This window comes from Spermophilus citellus, assembly GCF_964194105.1.
Source record: "Spermophilus citellus genome assembly, chromosome: 8".
Lineage (NCBI taxonomy): Eukaryota > Metazoa > Chordata > Mammalia > Rodentia > Sciuridae > Spermophilus > Spermophilus citellus.
Genome location: NC_138189.1, coordinates 36,927,668 through 36,949,498, shown reverse-complemented (window position 1 = coordinate 36,949,498; position 21,831 = coordinate 36,927,668). Strand labels below are relative to the sequence as shown.

At 33.8% G+C, this 21,831-nt stretch overlaps 1 protein-coding gene across 2 annotated transcripts in view; it reads left to right on the top strand.

The window, feature by feature from the left end:
• Nucleotides 1-17,648, top strand: part of GABRG1 (gamma-aminobutyric acid type A receptor subunit gamma1) — a gene marked incomplete at both ends in the record, with an annotated part of 78,644 nt that extends 60,996 nt beyond the window's left edge. The window contains 2 exons of one of the 2 annotated variants that reach the window (XM_081304483.1): nucleotides 1,824-1,912; nucleotides 17,379-17,648. In XM_081304483.1, coding sequence (XP_081160609.1) covers nucleotides 1,824-1,912; nucleotides 17,379-17,648 — 359 coding nt within the window. Of the gene's footprint in view, nucleotides 1-1,700; nucleotides 1,913-17,378 lie in introns of both variants that reach the window. The other variant, XM_081304482.1, reaches the window with a different exon arrangement.
• Between the last annotated feature and the right edge of the window lie 4,183 nt (nucleotides 17,649-21,831).

The following is a 21,831-nucleotide window of genomic DNA, read 5'->3' as shown; positions in this document are numbered from 1 at the left end:
TATTGATTATAGGTATCAAGCAAGGTACTACTGTGCTAGTTTTTTAGGTGAGAGGCATAGGAGTAAGAAAATTTCCTTAAGATTACAAAGATAATAGGTGGGTCAAGGATTAATTCTGTATTTGCTTCCAACACACTTGTGACATTTTCTGTTCCAATACTAAGAACTGTTAAAATTAGAAAGATGAACATGTCACAGGAATTCTTACACAGCAACATGATGGAAAATGGCAGTTACTGCCTTCACCATAACAAAGAGGCTGTTGCTACAGCTTTATTGTTTTATTATCATGAATGTTGTCATTCTATAAATATTGGCCAAATTAAGAAGCATTTAGCATTATATGTAGTACTTTGAAGGGTAAACAGTGCCAACCATAGAGCCATATATAGTGTGCTAAAGAAGGGAAATTGTAGCAGTTTAGGCAAAAAGAGACCTAGCAAGTGCATCTGTGATTTAGGTGACCAAGGTGAGGCAGGACATGATGGTGGAAGGACCTGGTGGGGCAGCATTTATAGCATCCAGGAAGCAAAGAGAAAGAAGGGGCCATAGGGAATATGTACCCTCTGAGGGCTTCCTCCTAGTGACCAGCCTCCTCCAGTCATAAACCATCTGCCTACAATTCCCACTCAGCCCATTCAAACTAGGATGAGCTGATCAGGCTGCAGTTCCCACAATCCAGTGATTTCACCTCCAGACATTCAGTGATTAGCACAGGAGCTTTTGGAAGACACTTCATATGTAATCCATAACAGGACCTAAGATTAATGGCAGGAACCACAAGAAAGCCAATGGGTAAAGAGATGCAGTTATGTCCAAAGACAACACCCTGGGACACTGAGGTAGGGCTCTTGCACTTATTCCTATTCCACATGTTGAGTGCCTAAAAATGTAAATCTTTACCTCGTCCTTCTGAAGTATTCACTTTATACAATTATGCCTGGATACTTAAACTCTGATGTTAAAAAGTAGGTTGAAGTCAATTTATCAAATAAGAAGGCTCTATGTTCATTTGGATTCATTTTAACCACATATAGCAGGTAACCTTTAATAGCTGTTCTCCAATTAGGTAGAATGGTATTTGTTTCTCCTGTGCAAGTCCAGTCGTGGGCAGTGCAAGGTGATATGGCACACTGCAGTAGGAGGAATTCAGGCTGTTAGCTTTCTTCTAAGTTATGGGTGATCTGAATTCCAAGGATCATTTGCTGGTCTAAGATGACGACAGGCTCTCCATCCATTGCATTCTGGCAGAACAGTTCCAGAGGGAGAGAGAAAGAAAGGCCTTTCCCAGTTCATTAAAACCGTTTTTTAGACTGCTTCCATTGACTCAGGTCTCCTTGGCTAGGTATTAGCCTGTGGTTACACCCTGTTGCTGAGAAGGTGGCAAATAAAGTTGTTCTTCCAGGCAACAACATACTAGTTTAAAAATTGGTATTTTATTACTATGGAGAAAGAGAAGGATGGGTATCAGGCATTAATTTGCATCCCACAGTAATTTAAATGACTAAAATTCACAGACACAAAAAGCGCATTGAACATAGCGTAGCCATGGTTACCAGTAATTCGTTCTGTAAATTCCTGGTAATCATATTCTTTTGTTTCCATTGTTTATTTAAGCTCAAAATATTGCCAGATCAGATGGAAAAGTAAAGTGGTGTGTTAAATTATTTTTAATCTATTTTTCCCCCCTTTCTTTATAGGTATCACTACCGTTTTGACTATGACAACCCTGAGTACAATTGCCAGGAAGTCTTTACCTAAGGTTTCTTACGTGACTGCGATGGATCTCTTTGTTTCTGTGTGTTTCATTTTTGTTTTTGCAGCCTTGATGGAATATGGAACCTTGCACTATTTTACTAGCAACAAAAAAACAAAGACTACTAGAGACAGGAAGCTAAAAAGCAAGGCCTCGGTATGTCACAAAAGATTTTTTCATAAAAGCCAGCTGACATGGAGATGCTGTTTCAAATACTTATGTGGTATTGATGGTGCTAGGGAGTGTTTGAGGCACTGTGACAAAAGATACAAATGGAGAGCCCAACATTACCTGCCAATTTTTGTATCTATATTTCCTCAGTATTCCTATTGGATCTCCCATGCAGAGTAATTTCTAATACTGTAAAATCTTCCACAAGTGGTATGCTTTTTGCACCTAAAACAATTTTTAAGATTTGTCTTCGATTCTATTTTTGTGTTAGAATTTGGAATTCTAAAAAATTCAAATTGTTACATGTTTATACTCCCTTAGTCCCCCTTTCTTAGCATATCTACCTTAACTTATATTGTATCAGTTTATATATTAAAATTTATTTTACTGATCCTAATATACTTAAGTATTGGATAATTGACCATAATTTCCTTTTATAATGACAATTATTGATCTGACATTTATATCTAACACTGAGTGTTTCAGGCACTCTTCAGAGCATTCTATATGCGTGATTTCATTTATTCTCAGAGCAAGAATTAAAGAATAAGTTCAGTGATTTGCAGAAGGACAGCATAGTAAGTGAGAGATCTAAGACTCAAACACAGGTCTGTTTTGGTATGAGAGCTCAAACTTGTAACTCTTTCTTTGTATTTCCCTATTGTTAGGGAACTCAAAAAGGTAGACATTTATTTCTCCAGAATGAACAACAAAGATAATCATTGTTAATTTTATTAAATATTTTTAAAACAGATTTGTTCCAAAATACTCAAATAAATTATCACTGTATACACCAGATATGATAGATGTGAGTTTAAAAGCCTGCCGTGTTATATATAGTGTGAGGCATGGAGTTAGTTTCAGGATTCAGTGATTTTTTTTCCTCCTTCTCATTTTTCACTCATTTTTTTAATGAATTTTTGCCCTACATTTAAATTTTTAAATATTTATTTTTTTAGTTGTTGTTGGACACAATACCTTTATTTCACTTATTTATTCTTATGTGGTGCTGAGGATTGAACCTAGGGTCTCGCACATGCGAGGCAAGTACTCTACTGCTGAGCCACAACCCTAGTCCCTTAAATTATAATTTACTTTTCAATTTATATTCCAATACGCAAGCCCTGTTATATTTTGTTTTCTGACTCCCACAACATAAAAGCAAAGCATGTTGTTGGCAGTACAAATTTGAATATTTATGTTGTACAATGATCCTGTGACTCTCTCATGTTACATGACTTTAGCTTATACATGGGACATAGTGATGTTCCTGAATGAATACATCAGAGAGCAAGAATGTCAGCTTTAATATTCAGTGCTATTTTTTATTCATCCTAATTAGTTCTACATAACATAGAATGCATTTTTAAAAATTTGTTCTAATTAGTTATACATGACAAATAGAATGCATTTATGCACTTTGTTGTACCATACATAAATGGGATATAATTTCTCATTTTTCTAATTTTACATGTTATGTAGAATCACATCCATCACGTGGTCATATGTGTTCATAAGGGAATAATGTCTGTTTCATTCTACTGTCCTTTTTATCCCTATATCCCCTCCCTCCCTTCACTCCCCTTTACCTAATCTAAAGTAACTCTATTCTTCCCTAGCACTGCCCCCCTTGTTGTGAATTAGCATCCACATGTTAGAGAAAACATTCGGCCTTAGTTTTTCTGGGAGTGGTTTATTTCGCTTAGCATGATAGTCTCAAACTCCATCCACTTACCAGCAAATGTCATAATTTTATTCTTATATACACACACACAGACACACACACACACCACATTTTCTTTATCCATTCTTCTATTGAAGGACACCTGGGATGGTCCCATAGTTTAGCTATTGTGAAGTGAGCTGCTATAAACATTGACGTGGTTGCAACACTGTACTATGCTGATTTTAAGTCCTTCGGGTATAAATCAAAGAGTGGGATAGCTAGGTCAAATGGTGATTGCATTCCAAGTTTTCTGAGAAATCTTTATACTGCTTTCCATAGTGGTTGCTCCAACTTCCAGTCTCACAGCAATGTGTGATTCACAATAGTCTCAAAATAAATAAATGGAATACTTGGGAATCAATCTAACAAAAGAGGTGAAAGACCTCTACAATGAAAACTACAAAACAATAAAAAAAGTAATTTAAGAAGACCTTAGAAGATAGAATGCATTTTGAATACATCATACATACTTGGAGTATAACTTTTCATTCTTCTGGTCAAACATGATGTAAAGTTACACTGATCATGTAATCATACATGTACATAGGGTAATATTGTCTGATCCATTCTACTATCATTCCTACTCCCATATCCCCTCTTCTCCCTTCACTCCCCTCTGTCTAATCCAGAGTACCTCTATTCTTCCCTAGCACCTCCCCTTATTGTGAATTAGCATCTACATATCAGAGAAACCAGAAAATTTGGTTCTTTGGGATTGAGTTATTTCACTTATTTTTAGATAAATAAAAATGAATGTTTTCTACTACATTCCTTTAATTAAAGCCAAGCATCTTTGCTAGATTTTTTAAAGTATGTTTGCTACTTTCAAAATTTTAGTTCTGGAAATTTTGATTGAAAATGTTTAGAATAAAAACAACTAATGTTAAAAGACAGATGATATATAATTTTGAATGTATTTTCTAATATCACTCTAAGAATATATATAACAAATTCTATTATTCTATTACCTAATGACATAAAACTGAAAAGTGGATATTGTAGGGTAACAGTTGATCAGTTTGACTGCAGATCATGTACTCAACCACAGTTCTAGATGGCACAAATACTCAAAAGAGCTGAAATATTGGAAGAAAAATATTAAAATTATGGTGTTATTCAAACATAAGCTCACAAAATATGTATTAAAGTCTACCAGATCCTCTTCTACTATAGTAATTTAAGGAAAAAAGTCTATCAAGTATTTAAAATTTAATCCAGGATGCAAAAATAGTAAAGGTGGAAAAACCACAAATAATAATTAAATGACAGCTCTGAACCACTAAATGATGACAAATGGCAACATTTCAATTGACATAATTGACTACCTATGTGACAAAATTTTTTTTCAGTCATCCAAACTTAAATTCTTTAGTCTTTCTTTCTTTGTTCAGTTATGTGCTTAATGAGCTCTTTCAGTTCTAAATTGTGCTTTGAAAGGCCACGATCAGTAATCAAATTTGTTTTCCTGCCTGGTCCAGTGTTTAGCCATATGGTCTTCCTAATCAGGTAAATTAAAATGTACTTTATAAAGAATAGACTGCCTTGATTCTTTGGAATTGGCTTATTTCAGTTAGCATGATAGTCTCTAGTCCCATTTCGTTTACCCGCAAATGTCATAATTTCATTCTTTATGTCTGAATAATATCCCTTTGTTTATATGTACAACATTTTCAGTATTAGTTCATATGTTGAAGGGCACCCAGGTTGGTTCCATAGCTTAGCTATTGTGAATTCAGCTGCTATAGATATTGATGTGGCTGTGTTTGGTATCATGTATCTCAAAAGAACAAATAAAAATATATTTACATTAAAACAAATAATAGACAGCTCTGTTTGCTTTTGTCTTAAATATCCTATTTAAGGGTTTTGTGGAAGCCACATGTTTCTTCTCTTTGAAGTAGGAAAATTAAATGTGCCCTGGACTCAGAGGTCCTATAGCATCTTGTCCTTACACCCATTTGTGCTTTGGCCACCCCTTTTTACCTGCCTCCTTCTCTTTCATTTTATTTAATAGAATCAAAATTCTGAATAGTTTGAAATCCAGAACTTCCCCTTGTTCTTTTCTCCAATATTTGAAGCAATGGTCAGTCCACTAACGTCATGTGCCTGAGTCACTCTAAGGTCAACTTGTGAGTTATTAAGTGGAACTGAAATCCCCTTCTTGACATCTCTTCAACTGCTTAACTAAGCATCATAGAAAGCCCTGATTTATTTTCTTTGGGTAGAGATTATAGTTGAACACATCAAAATTTTAGATCTACTGAAACCTTTAAGAAAAACATGAATTAATAAAGATGTTTTCTATTTTATTCTCAGTATTAACATTCTTTCTTTCTTCCTTCCTTCCTTCCTTCCTTCCTTCCTTCCTTCCTTCCTTCCTTCCTTCCTTCCTTCCTTCCTTCCTTCCTTTTTCTTTTGTCATTCTCATTTTCATTTATTTTTTAATCTTTCTTTAATTTGTCCTTCCTTGCTTCTTTTTCTCTTATTTCTCTATATTTTTCATCTTCCTTTTGTATTGTGCATATTAATGACATTTGATTTGGTTCCCATTACCATTCAATATATGTTTATTTTTTCTTTATTGCCACTCATTAAAAATGTGATTTAGGTATATTGTTATATCTCTGCCAGGAACTTAATATGCCCATTTGAGAGTAAAAAATATCTTTAGGGCCTCAACTTTATTAAGATGTAAAATGATAGAAATTTATTTCCTCGGGCATGGACAGAGCAATTTGTAGACAAAAAGAATGTGTTCTCTGAAACTAGATGTGGTGGCACACAATTGTAATCTTAGCAACTTGCTAGACTGAGGCAGGAAGATTGCAAGTATGAGGCCAGTCTCAGCAACTCAGTGAGACTCTCAGGAACTTAGTGAGACCTTGTCTAAAAATATGAAATAAAAATAGGGAGGTAGCCTAGTAGTAAAGTGTGCCTGGGTTCAATCTAAAGAATTTACATTATTAAATAAATAAATTTTAAAAAAATATGTTCTCTGCGTTTGGGCATCTTTAAATCTTGTTGTGGAAAAATAGACTAGAAATTCAAAATAAGATGATACAGTGAAATATATATAATGGCATAACATAAAAATCCAAAATAAAGAAACAAGCTATTATTAGAGAGTTAATGATGAGATGGGTAGTTTCTCATATGTTTTCAGAAGCAGAATTGTTTTCTCACAATGAGTATAAATAAGATATAGGGAATTATATATATTTTTGAAGAGCTGTTTGTTGAAATAGATGCTGAAAGTTTGGCCTATGTAGCCAATACATAACATCCAAGGCAGTCTTGAGATACCGTGTAATATGGTCTGTGAATCATTGATTTAGCAGGCACACAGCGTTGAAAAGAGGCTTATGTCAATGTGGGTCACAGTGGAGTAGGAAGGCTTCCTTTAATTTCAAGTGTAAATAATTCATTCCCAAAGCATGCAAACCAATTCTTTCAAAGGATATTTGGTAGAGAAAATTTCAGAGAACATATGACATCACTGAAGCAATTATTTGAAAAATAAGTTAAGAGTTTTCAGAAGAACCAATTAGGGATAACATTGAAGACAGAAGCATATGAACTGAGTGTAACTTACAAATGAGAATAAAGGGTAGACATTTATGTTCTAAGCTGTGATGGCTCATAGAGTACTTACGAGCTATATATGGCTAGGTTGATTCAAGTTAAATAAAGTAAAATTTTAATATTCAGTATCTTAGTGGCACTAGGCATGTTTCAAGTTCTCAGTAGTCACATATGTGGTGACTGCTGTCTTGGTCAAAGTAGATATGGGATTTTTCTATCATAGGACAGTGCTGGTGTAGAAAATGGAAAACAGAACATAAACAGAACATAAATTAACCCATGCTAAAGTTAAAAAAAAATAGTTTATGGCCAGATTGTTTAGTCCCCAGTTCAATACTAAGCAGGTAGATTTTGTTTTATCAGCACTGGTAAGTCATACACATTTTTTTTAGCAGGATGGTATGTTTCCATATGTTTTTGAAAAAAAATTCGAAGTAACATAGTATATTCTTGTATGGCAAATGAGTCAGGGAAATAAATTTGGAGACCATTACAATAGTAATATACTATTGAGAGCCAGAATAGAATTAGGATGGAGATGAAGAGAGATTTTCCTCTCCAACCCCACCTCACAAACTCTTCTCTGCAAAGAAGAGATATTCTTCTTTAGTTGATGCGTAACTATATGAACAAACATTTATCTACCTTTCAGAGTATGCATTAGAATCACAAAAAAAATACATCAATCGATAATTTTACAAATTTCATAGATTTTTTTTTCCTGAAATGGCATTCGGCAAGGCTCCCAGGAGTGATTATGTGATATTGGTAAAATGTGAAATACAGCAAAATTATTGCTTAAGGAATTGTAAAAAGTCAGTGGATGGTGGAATGTTTTCAACAGACACAATCACCATTTCATGTCAGTTGTGACAGTGGTCTTGTGAAGCTCCTCTGCAGGTGTCTAGATACTACCAATGGCTTTTTTTTTTTCCATTTGGCTTTCACATAAGATCCTTTCATGTTTTCCTTCCAACTTAAAGCACCATATACTGTTACAGCTGAAAGAAATCAGAATAATCATTGAGGAAAATTTATTTAAAAAAACAACAATTTTGAAACTAATACTAATATGAGTACATGGTTGAAGCAGATGGATAAATGGAACAATAATATAAAATTAGGAATAAAATCCTTTATCTAGCAACCTTGATCTGAACTCAGAATGGACCCTGTTTTCACATTCTTCTGATGATTACTTTCCCTGTGCTTTTAATACTTGGTATACCAAAACTCAAGGTATCAAACATAGAAAAACTATCAAAGAGTAATTAGCTCTTCTACTGTTTCCTTATTCTCTCTCTCAGTATTTTATGATTTATAGTTACTATATTAATTTTTAATTTTAAGCATTAAATTGATGTTTGTGACTAATTCTACTGCCAATCTGATTATTATTTGTTTGACTTCAAAATGGCTGCCAATCTTACTGGAGTGAGATGGTATCTTAGGGTGGTTTTGATTTGCATTTCTTTGACTGCTAGAGATGGTGAGCATTTTTTCATGTACTTGTTGATTGATTGTATGTCCTCCTCTGAGAAGTGTCTGTTCAGGTCTTTGGCCCATTTGTTGATTGGGTTATTTGTTATCTTATTGTTTAATTTTTTGATTTCTTTGTATACTCTGGATATTAGGGCTCTATCTGAAGTGTGAGGAGTAAAAATTTGTTCCCAGAATGTAGGCTCCCTATTTACCTCTCTTATTGTTTCTCTTGCTGAGAAAAAACTTTTTAGTTTGATTAAGTCCCATTTGTTGATTCTATTTATTAATTCTTGTGCTATGGGTGTCCTATTAAGGAATTTGGAGCCCGCCCCAACAATATGTAGATCAGAACCAACTTTTTTTTCTATGAGGTGCAGAGTCTCTGATTTTATATCAAGCTCTTTGATCCATTTTTAGTTAACTTTTGTACATGGCGAGAGAAAGGGATTCAGTTTCATTTTGTTGCACACAGATTTCCAGTTTTCCCAGCACCATTTGTTGAAGATACTATCCTTCCTCCATTGCATGCTTTTAGCCCTTTATCAAATATAAGAAAGTTGTAATTTTGTGGATTGGTCTCTGTCTCCTCTATTCTGTACCATTGGTCCACCTGCCTGTTTTGGTACCAGTACCATGCTGTTTTTGTTACTATTGCTCTGTAGTATAGTTCGAAATCTGGTATCGCTATACCGCCTGATTCACACTTCCTGCTTAGAATTGCTTTTGCTACGCTGGGTCTTTTGTTTTTCCATATGAATTTCATGATTGCTTTATCTATTTCTACAAGAAATGCCTTTGGGATTATGATTGGCATTGCATTAAACCTATAGAGAACTTTGGGTACTATCGCCATTTTGATGATGTTAGTTCTTCCTATCCATGAACAGGGTATATTTTTCCATCTTCTAAGGTCTTCTTCTATTTCTTTCTCTAGGGTTCTGTAGTTTTCATTGTATAAATCTTTCACCTCTTTTGTTAGGTTGATTCCCAAGTATTTTATTTTTGTTTTTTTGAGGATATTGTGAATGGGGTAGTTGTCCTCATTTCCATTTCAGAAGATTTGTCGCTGATATACAGGAATGACTTTGATTTATGTGTGTTGATTTTATATCCTGCCACTTTGCTGAATTCATTTATTAACTCTAGTAGTTTCTTTGTAGACCCTTTTGGGTCTGTTAGATATAGGATCATATCATCTGCAAATAGTGATATTTTAAGTTCTTCTTTTCCTATTTTTATGCCTTTAATTTCTTTCTTCTGTCTAATTGCTCTGGCCAGTGTTTCGAGAACTATATTGAATAGAAGTGGTGATAGAGGGCATCCCTGTCTTGTTCCAGATTTTAGAGGGAATGCCTTCAGTTTTTCTCCATTCAGAATAATGCTAGCCTGAGGCTTAGCATATATAGCTTTTACGATGTTGAGATAAGATCCTGATATCCCTAGTTTTTCTAGTATTTTGAACATAAAGGGATGTTGTATTTTGTCGAATGCTTTTTCTGCATCTATCGAGATGATCATGTGGTTCTTATCTTTAAGTCTATTGATGTGGTGAATAACATTTATTGATTTCTGTATATTGAACCAGACTTGCATCCCAGGGATGAATCCTACTTGATCATTGTGCACTATTTTTTTGATATGCTTTTGTATTCGATTCGCCAGGATTTTATTGAGGAATTTTGCATCTATGTTCACTAGAGATATTGGTCTGTAGTTTTCTTTCTTTGAAGTGTCTTTGTCTATTTTCAGGATCAGGGTGATGTTGGCCTCATAGAATGAATTTGGAAGATCTCCTTCTTTTTCTGTTTCTTGAAATAACTTGAAAAGTATTCGTATTAATTCTTCTTTGAAGGTTTTGTAAAACTCCGCTGTATATCCATCTGGTCCAGGGCTTTTCTTGGTTGGTAGTCTTTTGATGGCTTCTTCTATTTTCTCCTTTGTTATTGGTCTGTTTAAATTGTGTGTATCTTCCTGACCCAATCTGGGCAAATCATATGACTTAAGAAATTTATCAATATCTTCACTATCTTCTATTTTATTGGAATATAGGGTTTCAAAATAATTTCTAATTATCTTCTGTATTTCTATAGTGTCAGTTGTGATATTGCCTTTTTCATCCCGTATGTTGGTAATTTGAGTTCTCTCTCTTCTTCTCTTCATTAGCATGGCTAAGGGTCTGTCGATCTTAAATATTTTTTCGAAGAACCAACTTTTAGTTTTATCAATTTTTTCAATGTTTTTTTTTGTTTCAATTTCATTGATTTCCGCTCTGATTTTAATTATTTCTTGCCTTCTACTACATTTGCTGTTGTTTTGCTCTTCCTTTTCGAGGGTTTTGAGATGAAGTGTGAGTTCATTTATTTGTTGGTTTTTTCTTTTATTGAGGAATGAACTCCAGGCAATGAATTTCCCTCTTAAAACTGCTTTCATTGTGTCCCATAGATTCCGATATGTTGTGTCTATATTTTCATTTATCTCTAAGAATTTTTTGATTTCCTCCTTTATGTCTTCTGTAACCCATTGATCATTCAGTAACATATTGTTCATTTTCCAGGTGATGCAGGATTTTTCCTTCCTTCTTTTATCATTGATTTCCAGTTTCATTCCATTATGATCAGATAAGATGCATGGTATTATCGCCACACCTTTATATTTACTAAGAGTTGCCCTATGGCATAATATATGGTCTATTTTTGAGAAGGATCCATGTGCTGCTGAGAAGAACGTGTATCCACTTGATGATGGTTGATATATTCCATATATGTCGGTTAAGTCTAGGTTATTAATTGTGTTATTGAGTTCTATAGTTTCTTCATTCAGTTTTTGTCTGGTTGATCTGTCCATTGGAGAGAGCGGTGTGTTGAAGTCACTGATAATTATTGTGTTGTGGTCTATTTGACTCTTGTACTTGAGGAGAGTTTGTTTTATGAACGTTGCAGCACCATTGTTTGGTGCATACATATTAATAATTGTTATGTCTTGTTGGTGGATGGTTCCTTTTAACAGTATATGGTGGCCTTCTTTATCCTTTTTGATTAACTTAGGTTTGAAGTTGATTTTATTCAATATGAGTATGGCCACTCCTGCTTGCTTCCCAGGACCATGTGAGTGGTATGATTTTTCCCATCCTTTCACGTTCAACCTGTGTATGTCTTTTCTTATCATATGAGTCTCCTGAAGGCAGCATATTGTTGGATTTGCTTTTTAATCCAGGTTACTAGCCTTTGTCTCTTGATTGGTGAATTTAAGCCATTAATGTTTAAGGTTACTATTGATATATTGTTTGTACTTCCAGTCATGCTTATTTATTTATTTATTTTAATATGGCTCGTTTTTCCTTTTTGGTTATATTTTCTGTTCTTCTCTTTACTGAGTTACCTCCCAATGTTAGTTTTGGGTGCTGTTTTTCAATTCCTCTTCTTGTAGTGTTTTGCTCAAAATGCCTTGCAGTGCTGGTTTTCTGGCTGTGAATTCTTTTAACTTTTGTTTATCGTGAAATATTTTAATTTCATTGTCAAATCTGAAGCTTAATTTGGTGGATACAGTATTCTTGGTTGGAATCCATTATTTTTCAGCATTTGAAATACGTTGTTCCAGGATCTTCTTGCTTTCAACGTCTGTGATGAAAAATCAGCCCTTAACCTAATTGGTTTACCCCTGAATGTAATCTGCCTTCTTTCTCTCGTAGCTTTTAATATTCTCTCCTTGTTCTGTATGTTGGATATCTTCATAATTAAGTGTCTTGGAGTTGGTCTATTACAGTTTTGTATGTTTGGGGTCCTGTAGGCTTCCAGGATTTGGCAATCCATTCCATCTTTCATATCTGGGAAGTTTTCTAGGATTATTTCATTCAATAGATTGTTCATTCCTTTGGTTTGAACCTCTATACCTTCTTCTATCCCAATGACTCTCAAGTTTGTTTTTTTAATAACATCCCATATCTCTTGGATAGATTGCTGGTGATTTCCTATCATCCTTTCTGTGTTGACTATATTCTTTTCAAGTTGATACACTTTGTCTTCATTATCTGATGTTCTGACTTCTATTTGATCTAGTCTATTTGTAATATTCTCGTTTGAGTTTTTAATTTGGTTTATGGTTTCCTGCATTTCTAGGATTACTGTTTGATTTTTTTTTTAAATCTCTATCTCCTGGTATAGCTATTTCTTTGCCATTTGAATTTGCCTATTTAATTCGTTTTCAAAGTATACTTTCATTGTTTGGACTTGCTGTCTAATGTCTTCTCTAAGATTCCGTTCCATCTGAGTTATGTATGCGTTGAGTTCTTTCTCTGTCCATTTTTCTGAAGCCTCTATGTTCTCCTGTGAATTTAAGGTGTCCTGCATTGTTTGTAATCCTTTTTTCCCTTGTTTTTTCATAGTGCTCATGTTGCTTTCCAACTCTGTTTGACTGCTGTGTTTCTGTTTTCTTCTTTAAATTTGTTTTGGTTTTTATAGTTCCAATATCTCTCCTTTATGTTGGGAGACAATGTTTAGAGATGTTGGATTTAATTGTGAATTAAGGTAAATTCATTAGTTTCATTAGAGGCCTACAGAATTTGATGGCATGTATAAAATTGAGGTTTGAACTTAGGATTTTATGTTGAGGTTGGGCGCTTTGATGGTATGGAGGTTAGTATATGTTAGCTTCTTTGGGGGGTTGCTCAAATGCAGGCGGATATTAACAAGAGAATAGACAGGAGAACTTGGGGGTAGTTAAGGGCTTAGGTGGACTATGGACTGGTTCGTAGTATTCATCTATTTGCATTTAGTAAGTTGTACGTAATCTGGGTGGTCATGCTTAAGAGGAAAGATGGAGAAAAGGTAAGGAAGCAAACCAAGAAAGAGAGAGGGAGAGAGGAAAGAAAGAGAAAAGAATAGAGAAGAAAAGGAAATGATAATAAAAAATAATAAAATGCAGTAAAATAAAAATTACATTTAAAAAAATAATAGTATAATTGTAGAAAAGAAAAAAAATTAAAATTTAAAAATTTAAAAAAAATGAAAAAAGGGACACTGTTAGGCTTCTATTTTCTTCACTTCCAGTAGGTGGTGCTGTGCCTTCCGGGCCAAGATTTTGCCCTCCAGCTGTAGGAAATAATCCGTGTGAGGCTACTCCTTCCTCCCCTCCCCCCCTCCCCTGTGTCTCTCAAAACCTGTTAGCTTAGGTTTATTTCTGGTTTCTAGTCCCTGGCTTCTCCTGTCAGCCAGGCCTTTCCCAGTGTGATACCTCTCGGCAGTTCAAACTACACTGTGTGCCTGCAGTTTCCTGGACGTGGAGCATGGCTTTTGGGAACCGGCACCTTATTGTTTTGACTCCTTCTGCTAGCCCCTCCTCCTAGAGCTGGAAAACAGGTTTCGTTTTTGCCGTTGGTGGGAGGGAGGAGTTGGGGGTCAGGTGCCTTTACCTTTCCCCCACGCCTCTACTCATGCTCACTCTGTTAATCAAGCCCCTGGAAAGCCGGGGAGAGATTCTATGTGATTTCTCTGCTATATGGGAGATAGTCTAAATGTCACAGACCTGTTCTATCGCTGAATGAGCTGTGATCAGTCAAAAACTGGCAATGGTGACGTCAGCTCTCCAAGATGGTGGCCGCTGGCTTCCTTGGTGGTCTGACCGGTGTGGAGGACAGAACTGGAAGGCTTCCTTCCCCGTCTCAAACCCCGAATTCAGCAGCGCCGTTTCTCTGCGTTGCTAGCTGGCCGTTTCTATGGACACCATTTCCCGGCGTGCACCGCAGTCTCTAGCAGCGGGGCAAGCCGCTGAATAAGCAGCTTGAATATCTGGGCGGACAAATCCCTCCTGGTTGAGCCCCAGTAACCGATCCTCGGGCGATGGAAATCCTTCTTCTAGGTTTTGGTGCACCCCAATTTTGCTGGAAATTCCTAACAAGATAGCTTTTGGCTGTTCTAACTCGTCATTCACCCACGCAGTGACGCGGTACACGGGGGTGATGCACTCCATTTGCCGCCATCTTCCGAGTCCTAAAATATTTTTTAAATATCAGTATTTTTGTTTACTTCAATACTTAATAGAACCTCTACTATTTTTGTGAATTTTTTTGAGTCTTTGTTCCAAGAGGTTTCTATTTTCTCCTCTAAAAACTACTGTTAGATATTTTTAAGCTTCCTGGGTTAACCATGCATTCCAGATTTTTTAAATCCCTTTTTTCAGTGAGGTATTTTTTTTTTTTTAATATGGGATGAGAAATTTTCTCAAGATTTTATTTTGATTTTTTTTAATGTTTTTAAAACTTACCCAAGCATGTTGAATTTCTTAGAGGTCTTATTTTCTAGCTGTTCTCCCTTTGCTTCTTCTTAAATGGATTTATCAGCTCAAGTACTTCTGAGTGAACTAATTACAAGAATTATTATTCTTTTTTAGTGAATTATTAGTCAGTACTTCTAACTGTTCCATGTCACTTTTTTCCTTTTGCATTGTTGGTTTATCTCAAAAGTCCTTGATAATTATTCCCCAATAGACCCTGCAAATGCATTATCTAAGTGTCAAGTTCTTAGTTGTCAGATGTATTTTAATCAGTTTTCACTGATTAGCATATGAAAATGTGCTACTTAATATTAAGTGACAAATAAATGAATATCAGTTAGTCTCACTGTTTATATAATTTTAGTGCTCCACAAAGAGTCTACTCAAGTACCCCAATGCCACCCTCAAAAGAGCTGTCATTAACATTACATAAAAACCACCTCTGTTTTTTACAATGTGTCTAGCCAGGTGTAGTCATGAATTTATTTGTGTTTAGGCCATTGATTCTTATCCCTAAGCTGAATATTTTGATTCAAATATGGATATTGTGACTTGTATGTTTTCAAATTTTTTAAGTATCACTAAATGCAATAGTTTGCTTTATTCTGCATATAGTTAACTTTTAATATTTACTGGCTTGAATTCTGTTTCTTTTTCAAAGTAGAATGGCTTTGAATATAGGTCCACATTTAAGGAATTCTTTTTTATTTTGTTTAATTTGTAAATCCTTTTCTATAAAGTATTTAATTTGTCTTACTTTAGGAGTTATCTTTTTCAAACTTCAAACTGAAAATAATTTGTGGGTTTTTTCTTTTTGTACTCTGGATTGAACTCAGGGGCACTTGAACACTGAGCCACATTCCCAGTCCTATTTTGTATTTTATTTAGAGACGGGGTCTCACTGAGTTGCTTAGCACCTCACCTCTTCCTGTGTCCATATTCTACCTTCTATAGTTATGGCTATAGTTATAGTTGCTGAGGTTGGCTTTGAACTCGCAATCCTCCTGTCTCAACCTCCTGAGCTGCTGAGATTATAGGTGTGCATCACCATACCAAAATAAACTGAAAATAATTTTGATAAACATTTACATTAGAAAGAATTAAGATCAAGTTAAAAATTATAAAATTACATTGTGTTGAAATAATAAAACCACTGATTATAATAATTTGTTAGATTCACAAATTAGATTACCCTTGAAACAGGCAGAAGTTCTGAAGGATGAATAACTGAAACCACTGTCTTCATGTGTATTTTACATGCCTTTTTATTGATAGCTTATTAATTTGTTTTTTCTAGGAACTCTTTTGATTAAGTTTAGGAGTTTTGTTATTATTGATTATTACTTTTCTGTTTTATCATGTATTCTATATTTGATTGTAATATATCCTTGTCAGGGGTCAATGGTGAAAAGAACAGTAACAGAAATAATAATTATTATCTACTTGAACACTTGCTATGTTTCACATATTTTGTTGGGTGCTGAGGCTAGAGAGAAATTCAAGTTTATACAATTCTGTCAACCAGGCTAGAATTTCAGTCTATGTCTTACTCTAAAGGGCTTGCCTTAATGCTCTATAGTATTCTGACATTTCCTGATTTATGACACTTTAAAAACACTTCTAAGTATTATTTGGATACTGGCAATCATAAAATGTTAATTTGATATGTCTCCCAAGTAATCCTGATAATAGTGGTCACTGTTATTACCAGGCAAGATGGAGCACTGATCATTCTACAATAAGTTATGAAATTTACTTACCACAGCTATCATAAAAATTAGGTGCTAATAATTCCAGCTATGATGATAAGTAGAGTGGTGGAATGAGCAGATTTTGAACACCATTTTTTTCCCAAATCTATGCTTTTAGCTTGTGTTCATCACTTCAAAATATGATGCTTTGCACTTGTTCACTACAATTTCTCATTTTTTTTTTCTGCTATTCACAACTTCTTATGCCTCTTGCATTTTTGGAAGACCTTCTTTGTTATTTACTTTTATTATTATAAAAATAAATAACACATGATATGGCAAAGAAAAATTGCATTGAAAATGTTTTAGTGTAACATACAATAGAAATATAGGATTCATTCTAATTTTAGTATTCAATTCATGTTGACAGTATTTTGGTGGACCAACTTTCTAAAATTTTAAAATACATTATACTTTTAAGGTTATTTGTATTGTATATAATCTCTGGAAAGTAAGGAAATTTACATGTTGTGATGTAAATTGTTATCTAAAACTACATTAAAATTGAAAATATTTAATTTTTGAAAATCATGATTACTTCTATTGCTTATCAGTCTCCCAGAGTTTTTCTTGAGGCACAAATTGATCTTTCTTTATTCTGTTTTTTTTTTTTCTCTCAAAAACTAATTTATTATTTTGTCAGCTATCCCCTGGTCTCCATGCTGGATCCACTCTGATTCCAATGAATAGCATTTCTCTGCCACAAGGAGAAGATGATTATGGGTATCAGTGTTTGGAGGGTAAAGATTGTGCCAGCTTCTTCTGCTGCTTTGAAGACTGCAGAACTGGATCTTGGAGGGAAGGAAGGATCCACATACGCATTGCGAAAATTGACTCCTACTCGCGAATATTTTTCCCAACAGCTTTCGCACTATTCAATCTGGTTTACTGGGTTGGTTATCTTTACTTATAAATTCCATTCCTAAACAAAAAATCATAAGACATCTGGCTAAATTTGATGTAATCTGTTGTACTTCAGTAATAAGAGGGTCAAACTTAAAATGGGGAGAATCCAATGGTTAAAATCTGAATAGTATTATAACTATTTTAAGGCCTTCATAGATAAATAAAATAACTACTTTTAAATTCATTTACATAAATTTACAGAAAACTCATTGGTTGTCAGATCCAGTATGTTAAAATATTATTATATATATTATTAATTTATTAGTATTAAATCTTGTTAGGATTTTGAAAGCTTCATAAGTTATGTGATACATATTTTAAAGATGAAATAAATTTAGTATGTATTTTGTTTAAATATAACTATCATTGTATTGGGAGAGACTAATGCCTAACGTTTAATAACTATTTTGTCTAGAAATGTTGCTTACTTGATTTTTTTTCTTGATTTTTATTTATCTGCACTGTTTGGGATGCAGTTTGTTAAAACAAATTTATAATTTCTTTGAATTTATTTCCAAGATTTTTCATTCCCCAGAAGACACTGTTTTATTAATTTTTTAAAGTTATTTGTTGTGAATTGACAACTTGTAGTTGCATAAATTTTGGGAGTGAAAAATGTTATCATTATCTATGAATACAATCTGAAATAATTAAATCAAAAGCTAGTTGGCAATTACAGGTGACTTATGAAATAACCAGTATGTATCTGTCATTTAATCCAGTCCATTTCCTGATTCAATATTAAACAAAACTCTGGCTACATTTAGTCTGAGGATCTGTAAAATTAGATGGACATAGTCGCATCAGTTTTTTCATAAGCAAGGTGAAAAAAATTCAGGAAAAATGTTACACTTATACATTTTATTTTCTGCCTAATAATATTTATGAAGCATGAAGATGTTAACACTGAAATGCTAAAATCTGCTCACATTACAATTCAATGCAAAAGGAAAAGATAATTGTTTTCTTTAGGTGCTAGAAGAGTGTTACAGTCCCTGAGTTAACAAGCATTAGGGAAGAGAGGTTACATGTATTCTTAATGGTTAAAAGTTATTTAGAAAATTAGATTTCAAGTCATATTGAGGGTATGATCTTAAATACATAGTATTAACATTTATTAGACCATACGTATCTGCGAAACAGTTTAAGGCCTGTGTCCCATATTGCCTCTTCCACCTCCCGGATTCTGGTCCAGTTTCACAACTACATTATAAATTGTTCTGGTCTCTTTTCTAGAAAATGGGGCAAGCCTCAAAATCATGTTAAAGGTGGAGCTTTTCAGAGGCATCCTGAATGAACTTGAGTGTGGGATCTCCTTAAATTTCTACAGAAAACAGTAGGAAAAGTGCCGATAAAGTCTCACTATATGTAAAGACTATCAATACTTGCCAACTGTCTCTAGTTAAGAAGGGAATTAAAGTTAGGCTTCAATGATTATATTCCAGTAAGTCATTTAGCATATCAATTTCTTATACAAGCTCCATATTCATTCACCAAAACCAGATTCTGGAGAAACACCACAGTCAGCCAGAAGATAAACTTTAAAAAGTGTTCCCATTGCCAAGAGCAAGATTAGAGTGAAGAGTTTTATGATTGAGTCCTTAAAAGAGTAGAAAATCAAAGGGAATATTTTCCCCAGAAGTCTCACTAAATATAAAGTTGTGATGTCACCTTCATATTTGACAGTTGAGATTTTAATGTGAGTTTCCTCTCCTACTTGGTCAGTGAGTGGGGTTCTGGCATGGTTATACTTGTTTTTGGAACATATAGGATTTTTTACCTGGCTAAATCTGATTTTTTTTTTCACTTTGCTTACAAACCCCTGAGAAAAGAAGCAGGAATTGAACAGTAATAACAAATATCCACTGAGACTGCCTTTTTTTAAAAAAATGGAAAGCCAATTAAATTTTGGCTGTGTATATATTCATTTGTAGATTATTCATGCATTCAGGTTTATAACATCGAGTACTGGTGGATATTCTAACTTGCACATTCATTTCTGGATAAATGAAAAATAAAGTATCCATGAAGAAATAAAGTACTTCATTAAATTTATTATGGCTAGTTCATATGTTTTAAGCTATAGCCTGCTCATTATCATGGGGCAGTTTTGACTTTGGGGCTCTTTCAATTGTATCTGAGCATGACTACATTTTAAAATACATAAAATGCTTGATATAAACAGCCTGGATTTTCTCATTGGTGTTTTATTAACTAGACTTCAAAAGTTGACAGTATTTAAAAGTGAAAATAAAACTGATGAAAATATAAAAGATGATTTTCTGTTTATATTTCTTGTATATACCATAAAAATAAGCCCATTGTTTTCAAAGCTGCTATTATTTTGAGCAGTTTTTATTTAAATATTCAGATCAGAAAGAGAGGTATACAAACTGATTATTTCTAAAAATTAGCATGAAAAGGTCAAAATACATTTAGACACTTTTTACAAGAAATCAAAAAGAACTTATTTTCAAATGGGAGGCAATATAATCCTTCTTCCTTTCTTCTTTAAAGTATTAATTTTACCATTTTGGGAAATATGTTTTAAAAAGCTTCCTCTTTTTCTAGGTGAGTTATGTCTAAATTTACTGGGACTTGTGTACCCTGGATGGAAAAAAAAAAGTTTTTAACACTCATACCAAAACAGTGGATATAACAGATGAGAAAGATAACTGAAGCAGAAGGATTTAGTAGAATCATTTTTTTAAAAAATGTTAATTCATGTAGATGTATCCTCTAAATATATGTCCAGGATGCAAAACTTCTGAAAGAGAAATGAGATTAGCACATTGTTTTTCCATTTAGATTTACAATAACATGGTAACATTTTATGTATCCTTGAACTGCATGGACAAAATTAGGCTCACTTGCAATCAATTACTACAATGTTGAGTTGTTGTTGTTGTTGTTGTTGTTTTAATAGATAATTATATTTCTGAGAATTCAGTAGGGAAAGGGAATATTTTCCCCAGAAGTCTCACTAAATATAAAATTTTGATGTAAGCAAAAAAATCAGACAATTATTTGAATGCATTTTATTTTAAGGTAAAGATAGATTTCATTATGATGTTTTTAAAGCTGATCAATTCTGAATTAAAGCCCAGTAAATATGTGTAAATAAAGAGGTGACCATCTGGGCTTTTCACCTTTAGTGTGTTCCCATATTCAGATATCTATGTAGTCATAAAACAAGCCACATCTTTCCTTAAGAACAAGGACAAAATTGAGGACTGCTTTTTATTTTTATTTTTTTTAGTTATTGATGGACAGTTATTTTTAATTTATTCATTTATATAGGGTGCTGAGAATCAAACCCAGTGCCTCACATGTTCTAAGCAAGAGCTCTACCACTGAGCCACAACCCCAACCTGAGGACTGCTTTCTTGACAATGTCTCAAGATCAAAAAGAATGGCTGGTAGTATTCTCACACCATGGGGCCCATAAATAAAAAGGTGAAATTGTGTATCAAGTCAATATATTAAGACTAAATACATTCTATACTTTGACTCTATAATAGAAAAGCATATGATTCGTTTGAGTAAAATTGAAACTAACACCTAGTATTTGAATAAACACAGCAAAAGAATAAATATATGCATTACAATGATCCAAATTCTATATAAGTGCTTATTCTCAGTCTTGTAAACTTTGTTGGAGAAAGAAGCCACATCCACAACCATTTCATTGGTCTCAGCACCAGGATCAAAGAGACCCAATTGATGCTTTAATGATTTAGAATTTGTCCCATTACACATATTATAAATATTATCTCTGACCAAGTATTTTTTAATCATTAAATTTATTCAGCTACTTAGTATCTTATTGTATGAAGGTCAGCTCTAATTGGTATTGTCTGTTAGCCATTCTTTGCCTTTTACTGCTAGGGAGGCCTTATCGTGCCACAATGAAGCTGCAAAAACCATTAACAAGTCTTTATTAAAGACATTCCAAATGGACTTTTCAAACACCATTGACCACGTTGCTCTTGTAAACATAAGGTTGTCTCTGCTTTTTTTGTGTTTGTATTTTGGAAGTGAAGTAACCTAATTTAAATATTTATGCAGCACTTTCTTTATGCAAAGTAATATTGTTTTTAATAGAAAATGTAAAAGATGCACTCTCAAGAAACAGACAATCAAATAGATAAGAGGATTACTTACACAATTCAAGAAAAGGAGAATAATAT